We start from the raw sequence: 20,066 nt of genomic DNA on the forward strand, positions 1-20,066 counted from the left end.
GTAGGACCAAAATGGTGGGTTTTGACGTAGGTCCACGTTATTTGCTGCACTGATTCTTGTTCGATTGAGTGGACTGTATTTTTCGATAACTTTATTTTTAACTTTTACAACTTAATTAACTTTTACAACAAAAAAAAGGAAAAAACATATGAAAATGAATAATGAAGCTTCTTCAATTCTTTGCAGACGACCTTTTTTACGGTGCTCGCGGTGTTGTCACTGATGGTTTATCGGGTTTACCTTCTTCTTAACCAAGTAGAATTCCGCACTTCATTTATTCCTCTAACTTAATAAATAAAATACCTCTGAATGCAGATACAAAAAAAGCTACGAACAATAAAATAATTTATTTCATTAGGATGGCCGAGCGAAGTACATGATGATAAATTCAAGCAATATTTTAAATGAATTATCTATAGATAATAACAGCATCTTGATTGGCAATAGGGTAGAGATACCTCCCGCATTCAGACAAGACACTCTTAAACTCTTTCATGGACAACATACTGCATCGTCCGCACCAAACTGTTAATTAGGTCCTACTAGTGGTGGTCAAATAGTAATAATGACACCATAAAATTTGTCCTGTCAAAATTATCAAAATTTAACAGGCACAAAACCTCTTTTGCCCTGGTCACAAGCATATCATAATTTCTACTGAATTTTTATGAATTTTCTGCACACATTTAATCATACACTTTTGCCCATTTTTGATAAAAAATCTAAATGGTTAGAAATTAAATTGGTGTCTAAATTAAGAGAAACCTTTGCAGCAGTTAATTTACCAGTAGAGTTAGTGGCAGGTAGAGGTCTACAGAGTTTATATCTTTTTTTCAAGGTCATGGTATTACTTCGATTAAGTCACCACCAGGTCATCCACCTAGCAACATCTATGCTGAAAGAAACGGAGAATGTCACAACAGAACAGTTACTTGAGTGACAAGGCAAGGTATATTTCTTTCTTTCAAATATATTTCTGTGAGTTGACCATTTGTGGCAGTGTTGAATAATCGTTTATACTGTGTGTCTCGAGAATATAACTATATCGCGTCGAATTCATTTGTCGTTTTAAGCAAAACCGGTTGTGAAAATGTGTATGAAACTTTAAAAGAAATCTGCCTAACGCCAATATCGTCGATAAAGGATATAATTAATAGTTGAGAATTGAACAAAAAGATAAACTCAGACAATAGTAATTAGGACTTAATAAGAAGAAAAATATATTGTCTTTATCAAAGCGAAGTTGTTCTTACCTTTGATAAACTGAAAAAGAAGGTAGAAGAAGATGAAATAAATATAAATATAAGCCGTGCCACCCTCCATAGAGTTGTTTGTCAAATGGAATTTAAGTACCTCAAAATAGAAAAAAAGTAAGTAGTAAAGAAATCACACAGATTACACAAATGGGGATTTAATTACCTTGATGAAATTAAAGGATATAGATTAGACAACATATCCATAATTTACCTTAATAAAACATGTTTCGATACGCACAACACTGAATCCAAAGGATGGATTGAATCCACTCAAAACAGTCAGACGAAAGCACCTTCAAATAAAGGACAACGCATCACCATACTACACACTAGTCCAGAAGACGGAATTGTCCCAAATTGCTTGCTGTTGTCTGCAAAAAATATTAAGGATTGTAGCATTGATTATCATCAGGATACAAGTGCCGACCTTATTGTCACAGCTAGCGCAAACTACCACAGTCGTTTGCTACGCAAAACACCAGCCTCATCAAGCAACTTGTCCTAAAATTATATGCAATTAAAAAACAGTATGCGTTAATTTGGCTGAACGAGCTGGCCATACTGTTTTACGTCTTCCTCCATATCATTTCATGTTTAACTCCATAAAGAATTTGTGGAAACAAAGGTGAGAGCTGAAAATGTTGCACCTACAAAGTAAGAATTTATTACGTTCAATTTCATTAAATTTCTACAAAGTATCATTATTAATATAGAAAATATTAAACATAATAATAATAAAATATCAGTCACTTATAAAGTTGATAAAAAATGTAATTAATAACATACCAACTGAGCGCTGCAAAAATTCAGTACAGCACTTTAAAAAAATTGAGGACTCTTACATTTTTATATAAAACAACATAAATCCTATTATAATTAATCTCAATGACGACTCTGAGAGTAAAACGGAATTAGATTTTGACATTTAGAATAAAAATGTAATTATGTTTATATATTCCTAGGCATAAATTTATTGTATATATCTATTCTCATTGTTTTTTCTTAGTACAATTGAATAAGATTATACCCATCTAAACAAACAAAAAAAGTATCATTACAAAACCTTCGAGAGTATGTCCCTAATTATTACCTACAGCACCCGAGTTGTGTTGCCGTCGGCAGGAAACTTCCATAATTGCGGTCAAAAGTCAGCACGATGAAGATTGAGACAGACTATACTATACGAAATAACACGAACCCGCAAACTAATATTACTTTAACAGACAGTAGTCTAGACGAACTAATGAGGTTCCTGTATCACCCGTAGAACCGGAATCTTCTCAAAGTATAGTTTCGCTTACTGAGTTCAAAGCATTTCGGAAGAATTATCAAGCCATTTAAGAGATTAAATCTTTAAAACTTCAAATGAAGAGGAATTTTAGGAACCGTAGCTTACGATTACAGAACTTAACCAGATAGAACTATGCTATGTATTGTATATTTTCTCGAATTTATTGCAGAATACCCAAAAAACATGTATGACATCTTCATATATTCAGCTAGACATGAATTTTTCGAATCAATGTTACGTAAGGTCGTATATTTTTTATTTGCGCATCCTATATTGCCCGGATACCTAATATCGCTTTCGTATTAAAAGATGATTCGCATCCTTGAACGGTGTCGTGCATCATTTTTCTCTTTCTTCCGCGCGATCGGTCATTTTAAATACTGAAGGTTGCCGACGATCAAACACATCTCGAGCTCGTTCGACGTCGACGACGTGAATTTTGGCGTAACGCGCGAACTTTCACTTTCCGTCCAGATATTTTACCGAAATCTTACGCGAGACGACCAATCAGTTCCTATCGAATCGTATACGAGGGGCTTATCGCGCAAGTTACACGTGAAAATAGAACATTTGAAGATTTTGTGGTCTTCGTCAACATTCCATCGACAACCGTAACACAATGCTGAAAACAGTTAAGTATAAGACGAGTTGATTTGGAAAAGTAGGTCGCTACCGATTTGAATCGAAAACAGTTCTTTATCGAGTTGTTGCTTTCATGGTTAGTTTAAATACGATATTAATTTTCTATAGGGAGGCCTCTTCTTTTTTTGTTGATCTAAAGCGAAGCTTTACAAATTGGCTTTACGAAGAGTCTGGACTTCGAAAAGCAGTTTTCACATACAGTATTTTTCGAAAAATCTGCATTTTTGATATACCTCACATACTATCTACAAATCTACTGGATTCCTCCGGCTTTGGTTGTTGTTAAATCGAACTTGCTGACGTTTCGCTAATCATCCTGTTGACTTCTCCAAGGCTTAACTGAAGCAGTTTCAGGTTCAGAAGATTTGTAGATAGTATTATAATAGTCTGTTTAAATTTCTTTCGAAAATTAATACCCGCCATGTCATTTCCTGGCACCTGATTACTTAATTTTGACAAGTCCAATTTAGGGAGTGCCATATTTGAATAATAACATGTGGGTTGCTTAGCTTTAAACAGTCAAATTTCTTTCTTTCGCTGTGAAAAAGCAATCCTGCAACCATCAGTCATGTTGTCTGTAATACAAAACTAAATATTTTTTTACTTAAATCTATAGTTATATAAATGTTAGGTCTATGGCTTCATTATATCCGTGGAACACAGACACCTCCGTATATATTCCGATATACCCATCGGGTTCAAGTACTTTAGTCAGAACGCAAGGACCCCTATACTTTGGGAGCAGGTTTTTGCTTGACTGTCGTTGGCAATCGCATTCCTTCGTAGAAGCACCTGCCTGCCTACTTCGACTAGTTTTTTAGCAGCGTTATATATCTTCTGCTTCGACTGCGCAGGCGTTACTTTCCGTTGAGCTTCTTTTTGAATCCCACTTCACTTCTTGATAGTCATTTTGATTCTGACTTATTTCGAGAGTTAGGAATATATCGTCCATTCTCTTTGGCCTAAATCCGAAAACAAGGGTTCTTACCCATAACGCTAACCAAAACGTAATGTATCTAAACATTTATATCACTTCTCTCGTCATCAGTGGTTGCTGAGAGAGAAGTCCAGATTGTACGGTTATAGCTTTCAATCTGCCCGTTGGGTCGTGGTGTTGCCCTTTCGTTTAGCACCACCTTTTGATGCCAGAAATTAAGGTATCACTTTATCTCACTTCCTCTCGTCGTCAGCAGTTGCTGACAGGGAAGCCAAGATCGTATGCTTGTAGCATTGAACCTGCCTGTTGGCTCGAGATGTTGCCGTTTCGTTTAGCATCACCTTTTGATACCAGAAAGTAAGGTGTCTAAACACTTATCTCACTTCCTCTCTTATATGGTTGTAGCACTCAACCTGCCCGTTGGCTTGCGATGTTGTTGTTTTGTTTAGCATCATTTTTGATACCAGAAATTGTCGGCTTAACCCATGTTCAATTTACAAAACTACAAAAAACATTAATACACAATAACCATCGTAGCGACTTTCGCCTTAACATTTTCAAAATTATGGTGACTTTCGTTGATTCAAAACTATAGCGCATTTCACTTAAGTTATAACGTCTTTAAAAAATACATAGCGATTTCGCTTAACACTTTTAAAACTTTCGTACTACATCGGAACATAGGAACTTTTGCTTTGAAAATTATCAAATAACTGTTACCTTACCTTTAACTCTACCATGCCACGTTTTTTTTTACTTTACAGCAGCTTTTTCTATATTTTGTAGGGATTACTATCCGAGACTCCTCATTCATTCCTACTTTAGGAAGGGTAGTTACTCTTCGAACAACTAATTTTTCCTCGTTGAAACAGATTGTTTCTACGGCATTCAGTTTTTGTATGTCATAATCTTTTACATATGGAACACTCTTGTCTTGGCTTGGGTCCATTTGGTCTGTTTTTGGGTTAGTTGCTCCTCCGGCTTAAGTATATAGAAAGTCTCTTTATAAGTCTTTGGGTGTAGTGTACCTTCCAGCTTTAGCACCTGATTCAATTGTTGAGTCTTTTATTTTTTTTCGAAAAAATATTGAGTCCAATCTTCATGTTGACTTTTTTGCCGATTAATCATAGTTTTTATTGCACTCGGAAAATCTTCATGATCGGGAAAAACATTTGTTAAAAGATTCTCTCTGCCCAAGACTGGTTATAGACATCCAAATTGTGATACCATTTAAGTTTGCATACGATAAATCATAGTGGCCTCGCTCCAGTGATTAATATATGCTTAGTTACATACGTTTCAGCAGCAACGTTTCTTGTAACGTCCACGCGTACAGCCTGTTCAACAGCAGACAAATTTTGTGGAAAAGACGTGCTACTGTCACTAGTATACCGACATTTATGTCGCCATTGTTGACCAGTGTTGCTTACTTGTGTATATTGTCTTGAGTTTTTTTATTATCCTTCAGGACCGAAATGTCACTTAACTATTTGCACTATATAACTATTTAACTAGTTATATAATTCAGTCTCTTCCGATTACCGTGAGTACCGTAAAAAATTAATAGGCGAAGTCTCGTTAAAACATTTATTTATTCTGAAACACTGTAATACAAAAAATGGTATGGCCAGGTCAACCTATTAAAACAGATTGAAAGGCAGAAATATGCTTCGAGTAAGCTCCACACCTGTGTAAACAAATCTCTCGTTGTCCGTTCCCTTAGATGACGTCACCGTCGTATTGTACAGTAGTAAACCTTCTAACCCTGTCATCGATATATTTATCCAGTTACGTTTTATTACTTTGAAGAATAACTTTTTCAGTTTAATCCTGTCTGTTTTTCTTAGAACAAAATTTTTTTTTGGGACACCCCATATAACAAAAATATGTTATTTTTATGTAGCATCAGAAGTTTTGCCAGAAACACAAATTGAACTACTGAAGGTTATTGTCGTTTCAGATCGTGACGCTTGGCTTAACGCTGATGCCGACGCTGATTTCGTGCGACGTCGCAGAAGATGAGCCTCCCAGGCCGTACGCGTTTGGGTACGCAGCCGGTCGATTCCCGGGCCACATCGACAGGACGCATTCGGAGGTGTCCGACGGTTCCGGAATCGTCCAAGGTACTTTACTACGGCGTAATTAACCCATTTTCACGTAGCAAAAAGTCAACTTTCCTAAAACGTACTCTAAAACGAGATCGAACGGTTAAATCTATTCACACTGAAGAAAAGTAGTATATTATGCAACAAATGCGGTAAACGGAATTTGACTCTCGAGTTTATTTGACACGAGCGGAGCGGAGTGAGTGTTTAAGAAACTTTTTCTACGACCGTTAGTTTTTGGGTAGATTTTCGCAAAACAACACGAATTGACAAACGTCCAAATTCAAGGCGGGGGAAATATCTCCGAAAACAGCCGATTGCTCCCAAAGCCGTGCGGTAATATCCCGGGAATGTCTGAAGTGGCTCGGATCCGTGGGAAACGGAACTGACGTGGTAAAGTGACGCTTCCCGCATGCTGGATCGGTGTGTAATTAGGCATTTTACAGACGAGAGTAGAAAAACGTACGTTCTGTTAATAAAAGTACATCAATTCAATGAACAGCTATATTAATTTTGAGTCAACGACAGGTATCATTAATACGATAATAGTTCATAAAGTTCGCTAACTATTTACCATTTTTAGAACCTTTTATCGTTTTGACTTCGGAACGAGTTTAAGATCCGCTAGTTGTAAAGCGGAAGGTGCCATTTTTTTCGGCTAGTGCACCACGAGCCGTATTTAAGATGTTAGCCGAGAAACACTGTGTCGTGTGGACTTTAACAATTAAACAATTAAAGTAAATTGATTTCGCCAGAAACTTCCGCAATTTTAATATTTAATTTAATTATTTAATATTTAATTTATTGTCGAGTGATATGCTTTTTTGTATTCAGTTCGTTTAAAATTAATGCTGTATCAGGATTACCTTTACTATACAAACTAGCCAAAGGGCCTTTATTTATCGGCGTTTTGTTTTTTCGTTTGACTCGGAGGTGGTTCAAAAAAGCGTGACGAATAAAGTATACTTTACTTTAAAAAACCTATTTTTAATTTTTCTTTTGAATTGTTTTTAAAAGTCTTCAACTTTTTTATTATTAATAATATATACGGGGTAGTCCAACTAACATGCATCTCTTTGCGAATTTTCGTTTTTGGATATCTTGTTAAAATAAGACGCGTTTAGAAATGCTATTGCGAAAATTGAAACCATATAAACTACTTGTATTAATAAAGATGAAGGTTTTATAGAAAATGTTTTTTAATTAGTAATATTTACATGATTTTATATTGGAAAGGAGTTATTAATGATAGTTTGAATATTATATTATATAGGTTTAGTTATATCTAAAACGAATTGTTGCAGAAAATTGGTCATAACTTCTCAACCACCAATTTTTGTAATTAAACCTGTATATTTTAAATGATACAGAACTAAATCCCAAAGCCAATAAAAGTTCTAAATACAGTGTGCCCCAGTAAAAATGAGTTTTTTTTAACTAGAAAAAACATTGTTTTATGGTTATTTGTGATCACCCTGTATAATATTATTTGACCATATATAGGTCAAAATATTAAATATTAACCACTTATTCAATACTATATACCTGAAATACTATAAATAATATGTATATATATATATATATATATATATATATATATATATATATATATATATATATATATATATATATATATATATATATATATATATATATATATATATATATATATATATATATATATATATGATGACACTATATTCCGGGATATCATCCGTTCGCTCGTTGAACTCCGACTGGAATCCTGCAAATCCTGCATCCGACTGGAATCCGGCAGACGTTTCGCCAAAATCTCACTTGGCATCTTCAATGCTCGCGCTCCGAAAACACTGTCCAGCGTTCTCACCAATCTGCCGTTTTTCCAATCATATCAATTGAAACACCTTTACAACGCATGTCGAATGTTGTGAGCAGTAAAAATAGAAGCGTAGACACCACTATTCTCTAAACCTATCTTTATTCATCTGCTTATGTTGGGTCTACCTGCTGCCCTACAAGGCTTTTTAAATGTAATGAGTAAACAAGATTCACTGCCTCTTAAAGCACTGGTCCTCTCAATATAAAATAGAATATTTGAAACCACACAAAGATTTACATCTTCATATTTATGCAAAATTAAAAACAGCTGAAATCTTAATTTGATTCGTTACTCTAATTTCTAATCCATTTGGAAATGATTTTATGTTCCAATTCTATAAGAGAGAGCGTTTGGACTCTATGTCCAATCGTTAGCGCCAGTAAGAAAACTAATTTAATTGTTTTAATGACAGTTAATTGCTTTAATGACAACAAGTCATTAGAACGTAACCCTTTTACAAAGTCAGGGACATAACTAGGGCCCCAAGTGCTGTCATATCACCACATAAAATTCCTCCGTAAATTACAAGGAATTGTCATCCAAGTATAATTATCGACAGAGTCTTGAAGGGCTAGATATTTGATTCTCTCAAAAATTCTGAGTATATACCCAACTGTAAGAAACTAAACAACAACCTAATCAGTGTGTTGCAAGTTACTTGAACATTTTTTAAGGATAACTATCACCGAATGGTAAAGTTATCTAAATAAACTATTGAGAGAAAAGCTTTGGCAGGGAGATAAGAAACCACTGATTTCATTAATTCTGTAAAGACCCACAGGGCAGTGCATAAACCAAAGGGTAACACGTTAAACTGATAACAGAGAGAATCAAAATAAAATCTTAGAAAATTCTTTTGATTTTCAATTATTGGGACTAGAAAGTAGGCTTCTTTCAAGTCCAGAGGGGCCATAAAGGACTTCTTTGTGAAGAGTATTTAAACTAACTTTCTGTCTTAAAGTTTAAAATGACAAGTATCAATAAAAGCATTCAGTTTGTTTAAATCTAAAACTAATCAAACCGAACCATCCCATTTTGAAACCAAAAAGATCTGTGAAATAAATTGATTCTTACAAGGTTCGCAAACTGCAATTGCACCTATCTCTACCAGGTGTTTGACCACATGCAAATTGAATCTTTTTCTTGTTGGAACCAAGCAGGATCTGTCGGAATGAAGTCCTGTATAACTGGCCTCGCAAATGGAATTTTATATCCATCTAACCAAGGCAGGATCTGTACATCTTGAGTTGTAGAGTTCCAAATGTCCCGGAACTCGTGTAATTTTTTCCTGGGGACACAACTCCTCCCCCTCTCCTCTTGAACCTTCCTGTGTTCCCTCTTTACAATGACTTTCACCCACCTCAGCCTTGGACTTTCCGGGAACGAAGTGGGCCGGTCGAGTTTAAATTCGTATGCTATAAAAGCCTTGTTCTGGATGCACCTGACTTTAACTTGGCCACTAATCTGCAACTAATCTTATCAGCCAAATCTTCTCCACATAAACAAGAGTCCAAAGAAGCATCAATGAGCACTTCCTTCATGCAAGGCTGCATTTTATTTGAGACCAGCGAACTTCTATATACTGAACCTGAATGGTGTGTTTTGCTTTAAAACACATATTGCATTACTCAACGTTTCGATGAAAAGTAAGGACTACTCATCCTTAACCTGTTTCAAAAGCAAGGTCGAGAATACTCCTTCTGTGTTGCAGTCAGTCTCTCATCCTTTTTCTTTCCACTTTTGTTGACGGCAGAATTTCATCTGCACATTCAATTTAGGAGGGTTATTGAGCAGGCAAATCTTCGGCACAGGCTATTAACGCAAAAGGTCACTGAGACAATCTTCGGACAACCCGGATTTCAAAAAGGTATTAATCTGCCTTGACAAAATGTCATGAACCGGTTGAGCGGTCAAATTTTGGGTTGGGACTATCAACCACATAGCTTAAAAGCCATTTTGCTCTAAATCCGTCTCGAGGAGCTGAACAATGACATCAGAATTAATTGAAGGCCTAAAAAATATACTTACGTTAGTGTAAGTGCATCCCAACAGCCACAAAAAAATTCTTCATTATGTCCCAGTATCCCAGGCACCTCACCCATAGCCGGACGAGCCAGACAACTCTATTTTTTCGATGTTGAAAAAATATAAAACCATATGTATGGCCGACCCCCTCACAAAAGGATTGCTTCCAATTATGAAACACTTACATACGACTGCTGTCCAGTCGAATAAGTGGGAAAGATGGGGGGGTCTTTCGAGTTCTGGTGATTCCGATCGGAACCCGGACGATGAAGAAATCGTCCCCCAATTGCGAGAAAATCTCGTTGATGGGAACCACGCCACTAGCGATTATGTAATCGCGGACGGAAAGATTTAATCTTTCGCCCTAGATAGGTTCTTTGTTCATCCGATAAGGAAGAATGTAAATCTCACTTGTACTTCTCCATTTAACTTCCTAAAACGCTGAAAAAAGCTGAAAACACCGACGCCGAATAAAAATGAACATGTGCCACCAGTGCACAAAAAGAGGTTAAGACCATAGATGGCGAATATACCGTGCATGGTAAGTTATTCCACAGTTTTTTGGCTCTGCTTTAAAGCTGTGGTACCACCTAGCGACTACAAGGGGGACTACGTATATTAATTTCATAGAAGAGGTGTAACATATAATTAAAAATTATTTAGTACAATGCACTTTCGTACCGTCTAGTGGCATAGATATGAACTTGAAAATTGTGTCCTCTTTTTTCTTTTGATCAGATTAGCTATAAAAAAATTTTCGTGCTCATGCAATTCGTGCTTTCGGAGATACATCCGCTTATTTGCTGACCCGAAATGAGAAAAAAGAATTGCAAATTTTATTTCATGTTGGAGATAATCCCTAGGTCAGTAGCCGTCAAGTAGCTAGGTTATGTGATACATCCCAATATACCGTGGATTGGACCAACACTTCTAGACCGCGATTTTGAACAAAGGGTAAACTTCTGCACCGTTATAATTGAATCAATAGAGGCCGATCCAAATTTTTTGTGAAAATAATGTTTCCCGTAGTAGATATTCCAGGCCAACGGGTTGATTTAAGTAACTTTACTTAATGTGTGGTATGGAAAGTTATTGAACCATAATTTTTAATGAGAACCACTTAACGGACCTAAATATTTAAACTTTTTGCATATTGATTTATTTCAACTTCTTCACATTAAAATAACACATAAAAATAACATCTAATAAATGTGGTTTCAGCAAGGTGGAGCTCCTCCGTAGTATAATTGAGAAGTTCGAGAATTTTTTAATAATCATTATCCACAGAAATGTAGGTAGAGGTGGATTCATTAGATGACCTTCTCGATCATGTGACTTAACAGCACTAGATTTCTTTTTGTGGGTATATGTTCGAAATTGTATTTATGTCATGTTCGGTTCGTGCAGTAGAATTACACCGTGTATACTAAGGAACATCCAAGAAAATTTATGAAAAAGACTAAACATGTGTAATCAATTAAACAGGGCATATTTTTCATTAATTACTAATGAAAATTTCAAGAACTGCAAAACGAATTCAAAATTAAATTTGAAGATTCGGTGTTCGGCGGCACCACTACCTATCTCAGGAACCAGAAGGGATTGAACAAAAAGCTAAATACAAAAGTTGCTGGGTTAATTCAGAATTTTCATTTCGCAGCACAGTGGATCGATACCACAGTAAAATTGGGACATTGGGCATTTTCTTAAAATGCAAATTTGTATTTTTCTGTAGCACATTTTTTTATAAATAAAATTGACGTTTTAGAAAAACACTAGAGCAAAACGTTCATAATACAGTCGGCTGAGGGAGATTTGATTATTTTGGCACAACTTTTGTATAGCAGAAATTAACGAAAAACGACTGGAATTTTAAAATCTAAACGAATTTTCATTTCAGCAATTTTCTAAGCAGAAATCATTATAGAACAAATTGACAATAACAGTAAATTGAAAGTATATACATACTATCTTAACTGCAGGGTAGTATACAAAATTCTGCCCTTAAAAATCCCGTAAACCATTTCTTGCTTTAAATAAACCCACTGGCTGTCAATATCTGCTATTTTAAAATTTATTCCGATTTTATCTCATCTCCAATAAATTGTCAGCAGTAAGTCAGTATATTATAAATCAAAAGTCACTTAAGCTCGTCCAGGATCGATTTTGTTAGACAGGACTATCGAGCATCTAACGATGGCAATTGTTTAAGTTTAAAAAACCGCGCGATTAACGCCAACATTCTCATTTGGCAACCTTGCTGCGCATCAACGTCGCACCCGCGCACCAGGCTCCCCAGTCGCCGTCTTGCTATTAAAACGTGCAGAAGCTATATCAAAAACCTCCCGAATTAAGACGCAAATTTGTTCGCGTTTGTACAAGTGTGCAAATAAAATCGTTCAAATAGAAAAGCAGTTCATTTTCATCGAAGGATTCTCCCAATCGCGTTCCCGCACGCACAGCAATATCTTAAGAAGTTTCTTTCGACAATTCGAGAAAACTACTTAAAAACCACGAATTGATCAGACAATGATAGAGAATATTTACTTCAAAATATCCAAAGTATTAGCAGCTGTAAAAGCTGTAAAGAAACGTCGGAAATAACTATGGGTGGATCTCCATTACCACCAGTCATCGCGAATATAGTTGAGAAGAAAGTCCTCGAGACTTTCAATCTAAAACCAAAATTATGGGAACACTACGTTGATGATACTTTTGTTATTTGCGCTCCGATACACTATCCTATACAGTATACTACACTAAAGAAACTAATAATAATCTCCCATTCTTAGATTTCCTTACCGACCTGTCATTGCTAGCCACATAGACCTATACTTTAGTGCATTATCGCTCGCGTACCGTAGAACCGTTAAACTATCTCTGATAGTTTCCACATTATAGATATTAATCGTTCCATAGCAGCATACATTTCACCACAACCTGCCAAAGCAATGAGTCCAAAAGCAACTCCATTTTTGCCATTGTATGTAAGGGGTTGTCCTTCCATCATCACATCACTGACCACATGTCAGAAGTTATTCAAAAATATAACTTCAAAACCAGATTTACCACAAAAATGTCTGAACATCTTCGATCCGTCAAACGCAAAAAGAACACCGTCACAAAGCCGGATATCAAATTTTGTTCGATAAAACTAAAATTCTTAAATGTAATCAATTCTTTTACCAACGAAAAATCCAAGAATCTATAGAAATTTATAAGCAACCAAGCGAGACTCAGGGGTTTGTCTCTCACCAATATGGGAATCAGTCGTCCGAGACAATATTGCCGCAGGAAGCTGAGCTCTGTTGGTTGCTAAATAAACCCGTGACTTAAAAAGTTTACCAAACTTGTTGCATATTAAATTTTATCTGCGACCGTTAGATCCGTGGGAAACGAAACTGACGTGTTAAAGTGACGCTTCCCGCACCCTAGATCGGTATATAATTAGGTATTTTACAAAAGGGAGTAAAAAATAGCATTACAGTAACCTGCCGAAATTTGTTTGGAAAATAAATTACTTTTTATTTTAAATGATCGCCCCTTAAGTTTCTATTTGTTTTCAAACGACCCATACGTTTTACATTCATAAATGCAGCCATTAACAACCACCAAAATTTTTTACAGGTTTATCAAACTCGTAAAATGTAATAATAACAACTTACTTTTATTCACACCATTTCAACGCGCCAAAAATGTTTTACTAATTGCATTTTTAGTTAAAGCTAATACTAATTTCTATTTACTACAAAGCAAGCTTCTATATCAAATTTTTTGTTCGCACTGGCCGGTTTTTTTTCTCTACCATTCCGGAAACAGTGAAACTATCAAACTAACCAAAACTAATGAAGTGATCCTTTTTCATAGGCCCCGATTTAAACAATCCAACATTATTCATTTCTAGGCTCTTACTCCTACGTAGACCCGCAGTATAAAATACGCAAAGTAGATTACGTGGCCGATAAAAACGGTTTCCACCCGGTCCTCAATGACGCGCCTGCGCCTTTGCCGAGCGATACGCCAGTGGTGGCGGCAGCCAAAACGAGACACCTGGTTCAATACAATCGGATAGCGAACGCCAACCGCGTGGCCCCCGACGTAAGAAGGACTGGTCACTTGACGGGTTTCCAAAGCCCTATTTCTTTAACTTTCTACAGGGTGTTATAGTTCCGATCGAATCCCAAGCTGTCCACAACGCCAAAGTGAGACACCTGACGCTCTTCCATAAAATTGCCGAAGAACACGCGCGGATTTCCGCGCAAAGGGAAGCTGAAAGATTGGCCCACGAAGCCGCCCATCCCAACTCGTTGGAACAAAATGTTTAACACTTAGGGGGCTGTTATACGACCGCCGTCCCTTTGCTGTTGTGTCTGTCGTTTAAGTACCGTTTACTATGCGATAGAGTTTATTTTCACTTTTGAATGTGCAAAATGTTAAAATAAGATCAGGTACATTTTTACATCGTCGAAGAAAGATAAAACATATATAAATACATACAAATATAAATATATAAAGTATAAAAAGATATATTACTCACATACAGGGTGTCAACCGACATGACTGTCATAGTTTGTGAATGTGTTGCCGGGGTGAACAGCATTCTAACTGAGCTACATGCATTTGCAATTTTAAAGACCATTTAAAAGAAACCCGTTTATTTTTTAGTTTATTACTTTTTATTTATTGATATTTTATTTAATTGAATTAATTGTTCACAATTTCCACCCAGTTGCTATATACATAGTCTAGCCTTTCTTTGGATTGTAATGGTAGCTTTGCTAGCAGTCTCAGGATCGGCACGAATAGTTTCTGCAGCATCCATAACTAAAGCTTTCAGGCTTCTCCATAAAAAGTTATCTAAGGGATTAAGATCAGGTGACATTGCCAGCCAAGAAACTGCTGAACCTCTTTCAATCCACCAGTTTGTATAATTTCTGTTACTTGTCGATCAAAGTGAGAAGATGCGCCATCGTGCTAAATCCACATTCGTTGTCTTATATTAAGAGGATCACCATCCAGGATATTGGAAGATCATTTTCAATGAAACGTAAATAACGAATGGCTGTGACACGTTCTCCAGTTTTAAACAGACCATCGATAATGTTACACAAAATATTCACCGAAAATCTATCTTGAAAATGGGATTACTCAGTTTGTCGTGGATTTTCATGTGTCCAACAATGTGAATTCCTGGTGTTATTGATACAGTCTCATCACTAAATAATATTATCCGACAAATTCTTTGATTTCTCAATATCCAGCGACTAAATTCGGTAAGATGCGTTACGGGTACAAACCGAAATCGTGTAAATTTCTCAATACTCTACTAGTAGACGGTTTAGCATCACTTGTATTAAGTATTGCAAGTTCCTGTTGACCGGCACGTTCAGAAGTAGCTGTAGGAAACTTCCCTGTTTCTCTCAAACATCGATGGAAATTGCTAAAGACAGTTCTAAAAAGCACTCTTTTTACTTTTTCTGTATAGACACTAGACCGGAACTCGGCTGCGCGGCTTCTTGTCCTTGAAAGCCACATTGTTTTTCTATCGTCTTCTTGCGGCCACTATGGAACTTTCGCAAAATTTTGTTATGCACGCACCCTATATAAAGTGTTTTTCACGTCTCGCCAAAATTCAAAAATGGCAAACTGTGGTAAATATAAAAATTTGTACAAGTATGATGGACTAAAACTGTAAATAGGAAATTGGAGCTCTCGACAGAGTTTACGATACTGTTTAAACCAAATCATCGAAAAATTCAATTTCAACGATTTTTCGAAAGAAACAAGCAAGTGTATATAGGCAATTAAGCAATCAACTTTTCGTTTATTGCGTTATTGTGTGAGATTGTTTGCCAGGGGGTTCTGAAAAACGTTGGAATAATTCAAGTTTTAAAAATAACAAGTTTCTTTCCGAAAATGCATAGATTTTAAGTTACATATATGTCGATTAATGCACAGCTTTATTACTTGTTACGTTTTTATTCGTAGCTTTCAGAAATGGTACCTATTACATGTCTAGTGCCATATCCGTGTGGTTTTATATTGTGCACCACCGAGGAGCGACAAGCTAGCGAAAACTAACTATAATTCATAATGCAAAACTCTTTAACAAAAGTGCGTTATGCTTTATGTAACACAGGGTGTCGAAAAAAATAATATCTTAGGGGAAGCCTAGGGACTATTTTCGGACCGGGGCCGGATGAAAAGGGCTGACTTATTGTTGAGACTCACTCAAAAGCACTCGTGATATTTTTGGCCTAGAACGTACTTAAAAATTCTACTGGTAATTTTGATGTAGTGCTAGTCGATGCAACAGGAATGGGTGATGGCGTAACATATGCTTTTGACTGAACAGAAGATGATGGTTAGGAGATGCATGAAGATTTTAATTACAGTTTTGAGCTGGAAGGTAATAAAATGCCAAATTTTTTGCTAGTTAATGAATATGTGATCAGTGAGCAGTAAAAGAGGGAAAAGACGAATTCGAAGAACCTGTATCTTTATCTGAGCTATAGGTCAGCGAGTCATTTTTATTTCTATCCACTAAAATCTCCTTAGGCGTATCGCGTATTTATGCGGTAGCTGGACCGTGGGCGTCGAAGAGTTCTAGAACGTTGAGGAATCATGCGTTTCTTGATCAGTATTACTCAGCAGACAATGTTATACAATACTATTCAATAATAAGGTTATCCTGACATTGAGATTGTTTTAAACAGATTCAATTACTCCGTATAATATGCATAAGGTATTTCTTCAATTCAATCTCTTGTGCACTAGGGAAAACTGTCATAACTCTACCCAATTTTCTTTTGCTAGATTTACTTTTCCAATGCCTATAGAACGTAAAGTATGAAAAATCATACTCTTCTGAAACTGTCATTTTTGTTATCGCAATCGCCAAAGTCTCTTCGTTCCAACTCGTATGGGTGGTTTTTCCAACATACTTGTAAACCAACTGAAATATTAAGAAAAAGCACTACACCAGGCCTTTTAAGGGCTTAAATTATAACTCTTATCAAAGCGGGCAAAGCGAATAGGTACCAGGCAAAACAAATAATCTATTCACTATGATAGGACCTGTATTGCAAATGGATTCCAGGGTTGTGATGCCGAATAACCATTATTACACAAATTTAACACATAAATAGCAGCACTAAAAAAGAATGAGGTCCGTCCAACACAAATATCAAGAAATGTAGTGAACTTACCTTGAAACAAATATTAAAACAGAGCAACGGAATTTTTAAAACTAGTAATAACGCCACCTGGCGTTCTATTTATCGCTTGGGCGGAACTGATTTTTAGTTCAGCACAACACTATCGTCGTCTTAAAGAAATTAGGATTATTCGCTTTGCCCGTGCTTCCCCTAAATATGCCGTGACCGACTTTATCGAAATTTGGTAGAACAAGCAAAATGTACGCTATTAAAATTTTTACCTATTTTTTTTTCAAATTAGGCAACTAAAAATGCGACTTTCGTGTCTCTGGAGTTTTTTTCGAATCTTGCTTTGTGTTTGAGGAAAAAAATGCAAACTAATTTCATGCAAGTCCGTGATTGACAAATCCTCATCGGTTTTTTTATTAATATTTGTAATAATCGTTATCCAGGTTTTCGTACGTCCGGATATTTTTCGGCAAATGTGTAAATTTGTTTGATAAAATTTGTTCCATTTTAAAACATTAAGGAATTGACAACACCAAAAGAAATAATTTACAATTATTTTCGAATATACAGGATGAAATATGTGGAAAAGTTTGATTTCGCACATATTTATTAATCACCCTGTATATTTGAAAATAATTTTAAATTACTTCGAGTCTCATCTATACATTTTGCATTTAAAATTTTTCTCTAAAACAAATAATAAACAAGATATATTACCTTGACCCGATATTTGGACACCCTCTATAGTAGATTCCATTTCTTTAGTACTCGATTTGTTGCTTTATATATCGAAATCTACAACTTCTTGAAATTCGCAACCTTATCCAAAGTCACCCTTTATAGAAATGTAAAACACGATAAAATTATAAAAACAGACTGTGTCCAATTGCAAAAAAAGACTTTTTGAAGATTTCATAATTAACACTTTTTCATTAAAGTTTTTCACCACCCTCTATTTGTTTATTTTTTTAAAATCAACACAGGCCGCCGAATGAGATCCCCTTCTACAAGAAAATCAACTCCAAATATACAAGGACATTCAATCAAAAAATTGGGCGGATATATTTACACTTGCATAAGTCACTTTTGACATTAAATTCAAAAAATGCCAGAAACGGTAAGATTCCAATACTATATACGAAAAATTTAGAATTTTCCAGGGAATTAAAAAATGAACTAATATACAGAGTGTTAAATTGAACATAAAGTGGTTACTGCTCCACAAAAATTCAAACCTCAAACAATATAATATTTTAAAGGTATCCGAAAATTGAAACAACTTTGTTTTTTTTTTAATATTTATTACAGGTTCTAAGATAACATAATAAATGGGTCGCCCTATACATAAACAAACTTGGATTGTCATATGGCAGGTAGTTAAATAACACAGCACAACTAACGATAACAAAGAACTGTTGCATTAATAAAAACAAGATTTAAAGATTTTAAAACTTTTGATTTACTCCCCTCTTCACTATTTGTGGATATCACTGATTTCTACATTCCTAACCAATTTGTCGGCTAATTCGCTTAAATCCAATCCTTCTACACTCACGTTCTCCGGCACTATTTTCGCTACTTTCCTATGTTCCCGAACAAACGTTTTCGGGCACTGCATTTCAGTCCAACTGACCGGCACCATAGGGTAGCCATGTTCGCTGTAAGCTATAACAACGCCCAATTCGTTTTCCGCAGTCGTCAGTTGGTAGGCGTGTGCTTCGGTTATGGGTAGCTAGAATAGATCATTTTAATTAAGAGGTCGTCAATAAAGAATTTACATACCACCCGGGCCAGAATAATATCCCCTGGCCGGAAACTTTTGTATATTTCAGTCTTGTCCTTTTCGGTGGCTCTAACGTACTCCCTTCTAATTATCGCCCGGTAAGGGTTTCTAAGTACTGTGTCTCCTACACATTTTATGTAACATTTTGCATATTGCTGGGTGATGAAGTCTACCTGAGCAGTGACGACGTCGCCCTGCCCTGGGATTACCGTCTGTTCGCCGGTCCTATGTACTTCGATAACTTTAATTCCATCTTTGTCAACTATGTCGACGGTACCCGCCAAGGTGGAATAGATATAACCTTGTCGCTCGTATGTACCCCTTCCTGCCGTGTACGTTTCATCGCATATCGACAGTCTTTGACCCGGCAGACAAATTAATGGCTCGTTTTTCATTATTTTGCAATTTGTTCAATCACCAACAAAATTTAACACATTGGAAATGAAAATAGAAACAACATTCCACTGTGTACGAAAATTGACCAAAAAAAGAGGAAGAAATGTTTTCTTCACCGTTGTATACTCTGAATAATCAGAACGAATTTACAAAAGTGTCCCTGATGACAGAATACTTTGAAATCACTTAATCACTGGTTATCGGTTCTTTTTTAAATTGTACTGTTTAGTAGTGAGTCCAATGCTTGTGTAATTGTATTCGTGTTGCTCGGTTCAAAGTTAGAACCAGAGTTTAGTTGTTTGTAAGGTGAAGTTCTCGTATATTATCGCTTGCAATAGGCAATTTGTTTAAAAAACTGTGGGTATTGTAAAATTTAACCAGAAAAATTAAAAAGTAGTATAAAACATGCTAATAAACAATTTGTTTTAAAAAATTGATTTTAATATTCGTCCAAAATGCGAGAAAATTGCACTGAAATTAATTATAAGAGAATACCTATTGTTTATTTAGTGTATATTGAATTTTATTCAGCACTGTAAACAAAATTCTTCTTTTCTTCTCATTCTGTTATTGGGATATAAACTTTAGCCAATAAATTAAAACGTCA

General features: G+C 35.8%; 2 protein-coding genes and 1 long non-coding RNA gene across 4 annotated transcripts; 1 reads left to right on the top strand and 2 right to left on the bottom strand.

Annotated features, from left to right (window-relative positions):
• Positions 1 to 7: 7 nt before the first annotated feature.
• Positions 8 to 2,968, bottom strand: LOC132705822 (uncharacterized). Of its 2 annotated transcripts, none has more exons than XR_009619517.1 (4): positions 2,833 to 2,968; positions 1,819 to 1,903; positions 1,684 to 1,757; positions 8 to 1,627 (listed from the first exon to the last, which is right to left on the bottom strand). It is a non-coding gene; the product is annotated as an uncharacterized LOC132705822 (long non-coding RNA). The 2 variants fall into 2 exon arrangements; XR_009619518.1 differs by lacking the exon at positions 2,833 to 2,968 and adding an exon at positions 2,347 to 2,649.
• Positions 2,940 to 14,852, top strand: LOC132705821 (larval cuticle protein A2B-like). The gene is made up of 4 exons (XM_060676723.1): positions 2,940 to 3,178; positions 6,087 to 6,249; positions 14,019 to 14,212; positions 14,272 to 14,852. Exons 1-4 carry the CDS (start codon positions 3,167 to 3,169, stop codon positions 14,437 to 14,439), a joined length of 537 nt encoding a protein of 178 aa, XP_060532706.1. The 5' UTR covers positions 2,940 to 3,166; the 3' UTR covers positions 14,440 to 14,852.
• A 3,602-nt stretch (positions 14,853 to 18,454) lies between these two features.
• Positions 18,455 to 20,014, bottom strand: LOC132705820 (exosome complex component CSL4). The gene is made up of 2 exons (XM_060676722.1): positions 19,063 to 20,014; positions 18,455 to 19,012 (listed from the first exon to the last, which is right to left on the bottom strand). Exons 1-2 carry the CDS (start codon positions 19,456 to 19,458, stop codon positions 18,755 to 18,757), a joined length of 654 nt encoding a protein of 217 aa, XP_060532705.1. The 5' UTR covers positions 19,459 to 20,014; the 3' UTR covers positions 18,455 to 18,754.
• Between the last annotated feature and the right edge of the window lie 52 nt (positions 20,015 to 20,066).

This window comes from Cylas formicarius, unplaced genomic scaffold (genome assembly GCF_029955315.1).
Source record: "Cylas formicarius isolate icCylForm1 unplaced genomic scaffold, icCylForm1.1 PGA_scaffold_8__14_contigs__length_24414737, whole genome shotgun sequence".
NCBI classification, from domain to species: domain Eukaryota; kingdom Metazoa; phylum Arthropoda; class Insecta; order Coleoptera; family Brentidae; genus Cylas; species Cylas formicarius.

Excerpts from the sequence above, each read along its gene's own strand:
- LOC132705821 (XM_060676723.1), top strand. Across the intron at positions 6,250-14,018 it reads CGGTTCCGGAATCGTCCAAG|GCTCTTACTCCTACGTAGAC; the intron begins GTACTTTACTAC and ends ATTCATTTCTAG. Across the intron at positions 14,213-14,271 it reads CCAACCGCGTGGCCCCCGAC|GGTGTTATAGTTCCGATCGA; the intron begins GTAAGAAGGACT and ends AACTTTCTACAG.
- LOC132705820 (XM_060676722.1), bottom strand. The coding sequence starts at position 19,458 with ATGAAAAACGAGCCATTAATTTGTCTGCCGGGTCAAAGACTGTCGATA. Across the intron at positions 19,013-19,062 it reads ATATTATTCTGGCCCGGGTG|CTACCCATAACCGAAGCACA; the intron begins GTATGTAAATTC and ends GATCTATTCTAG.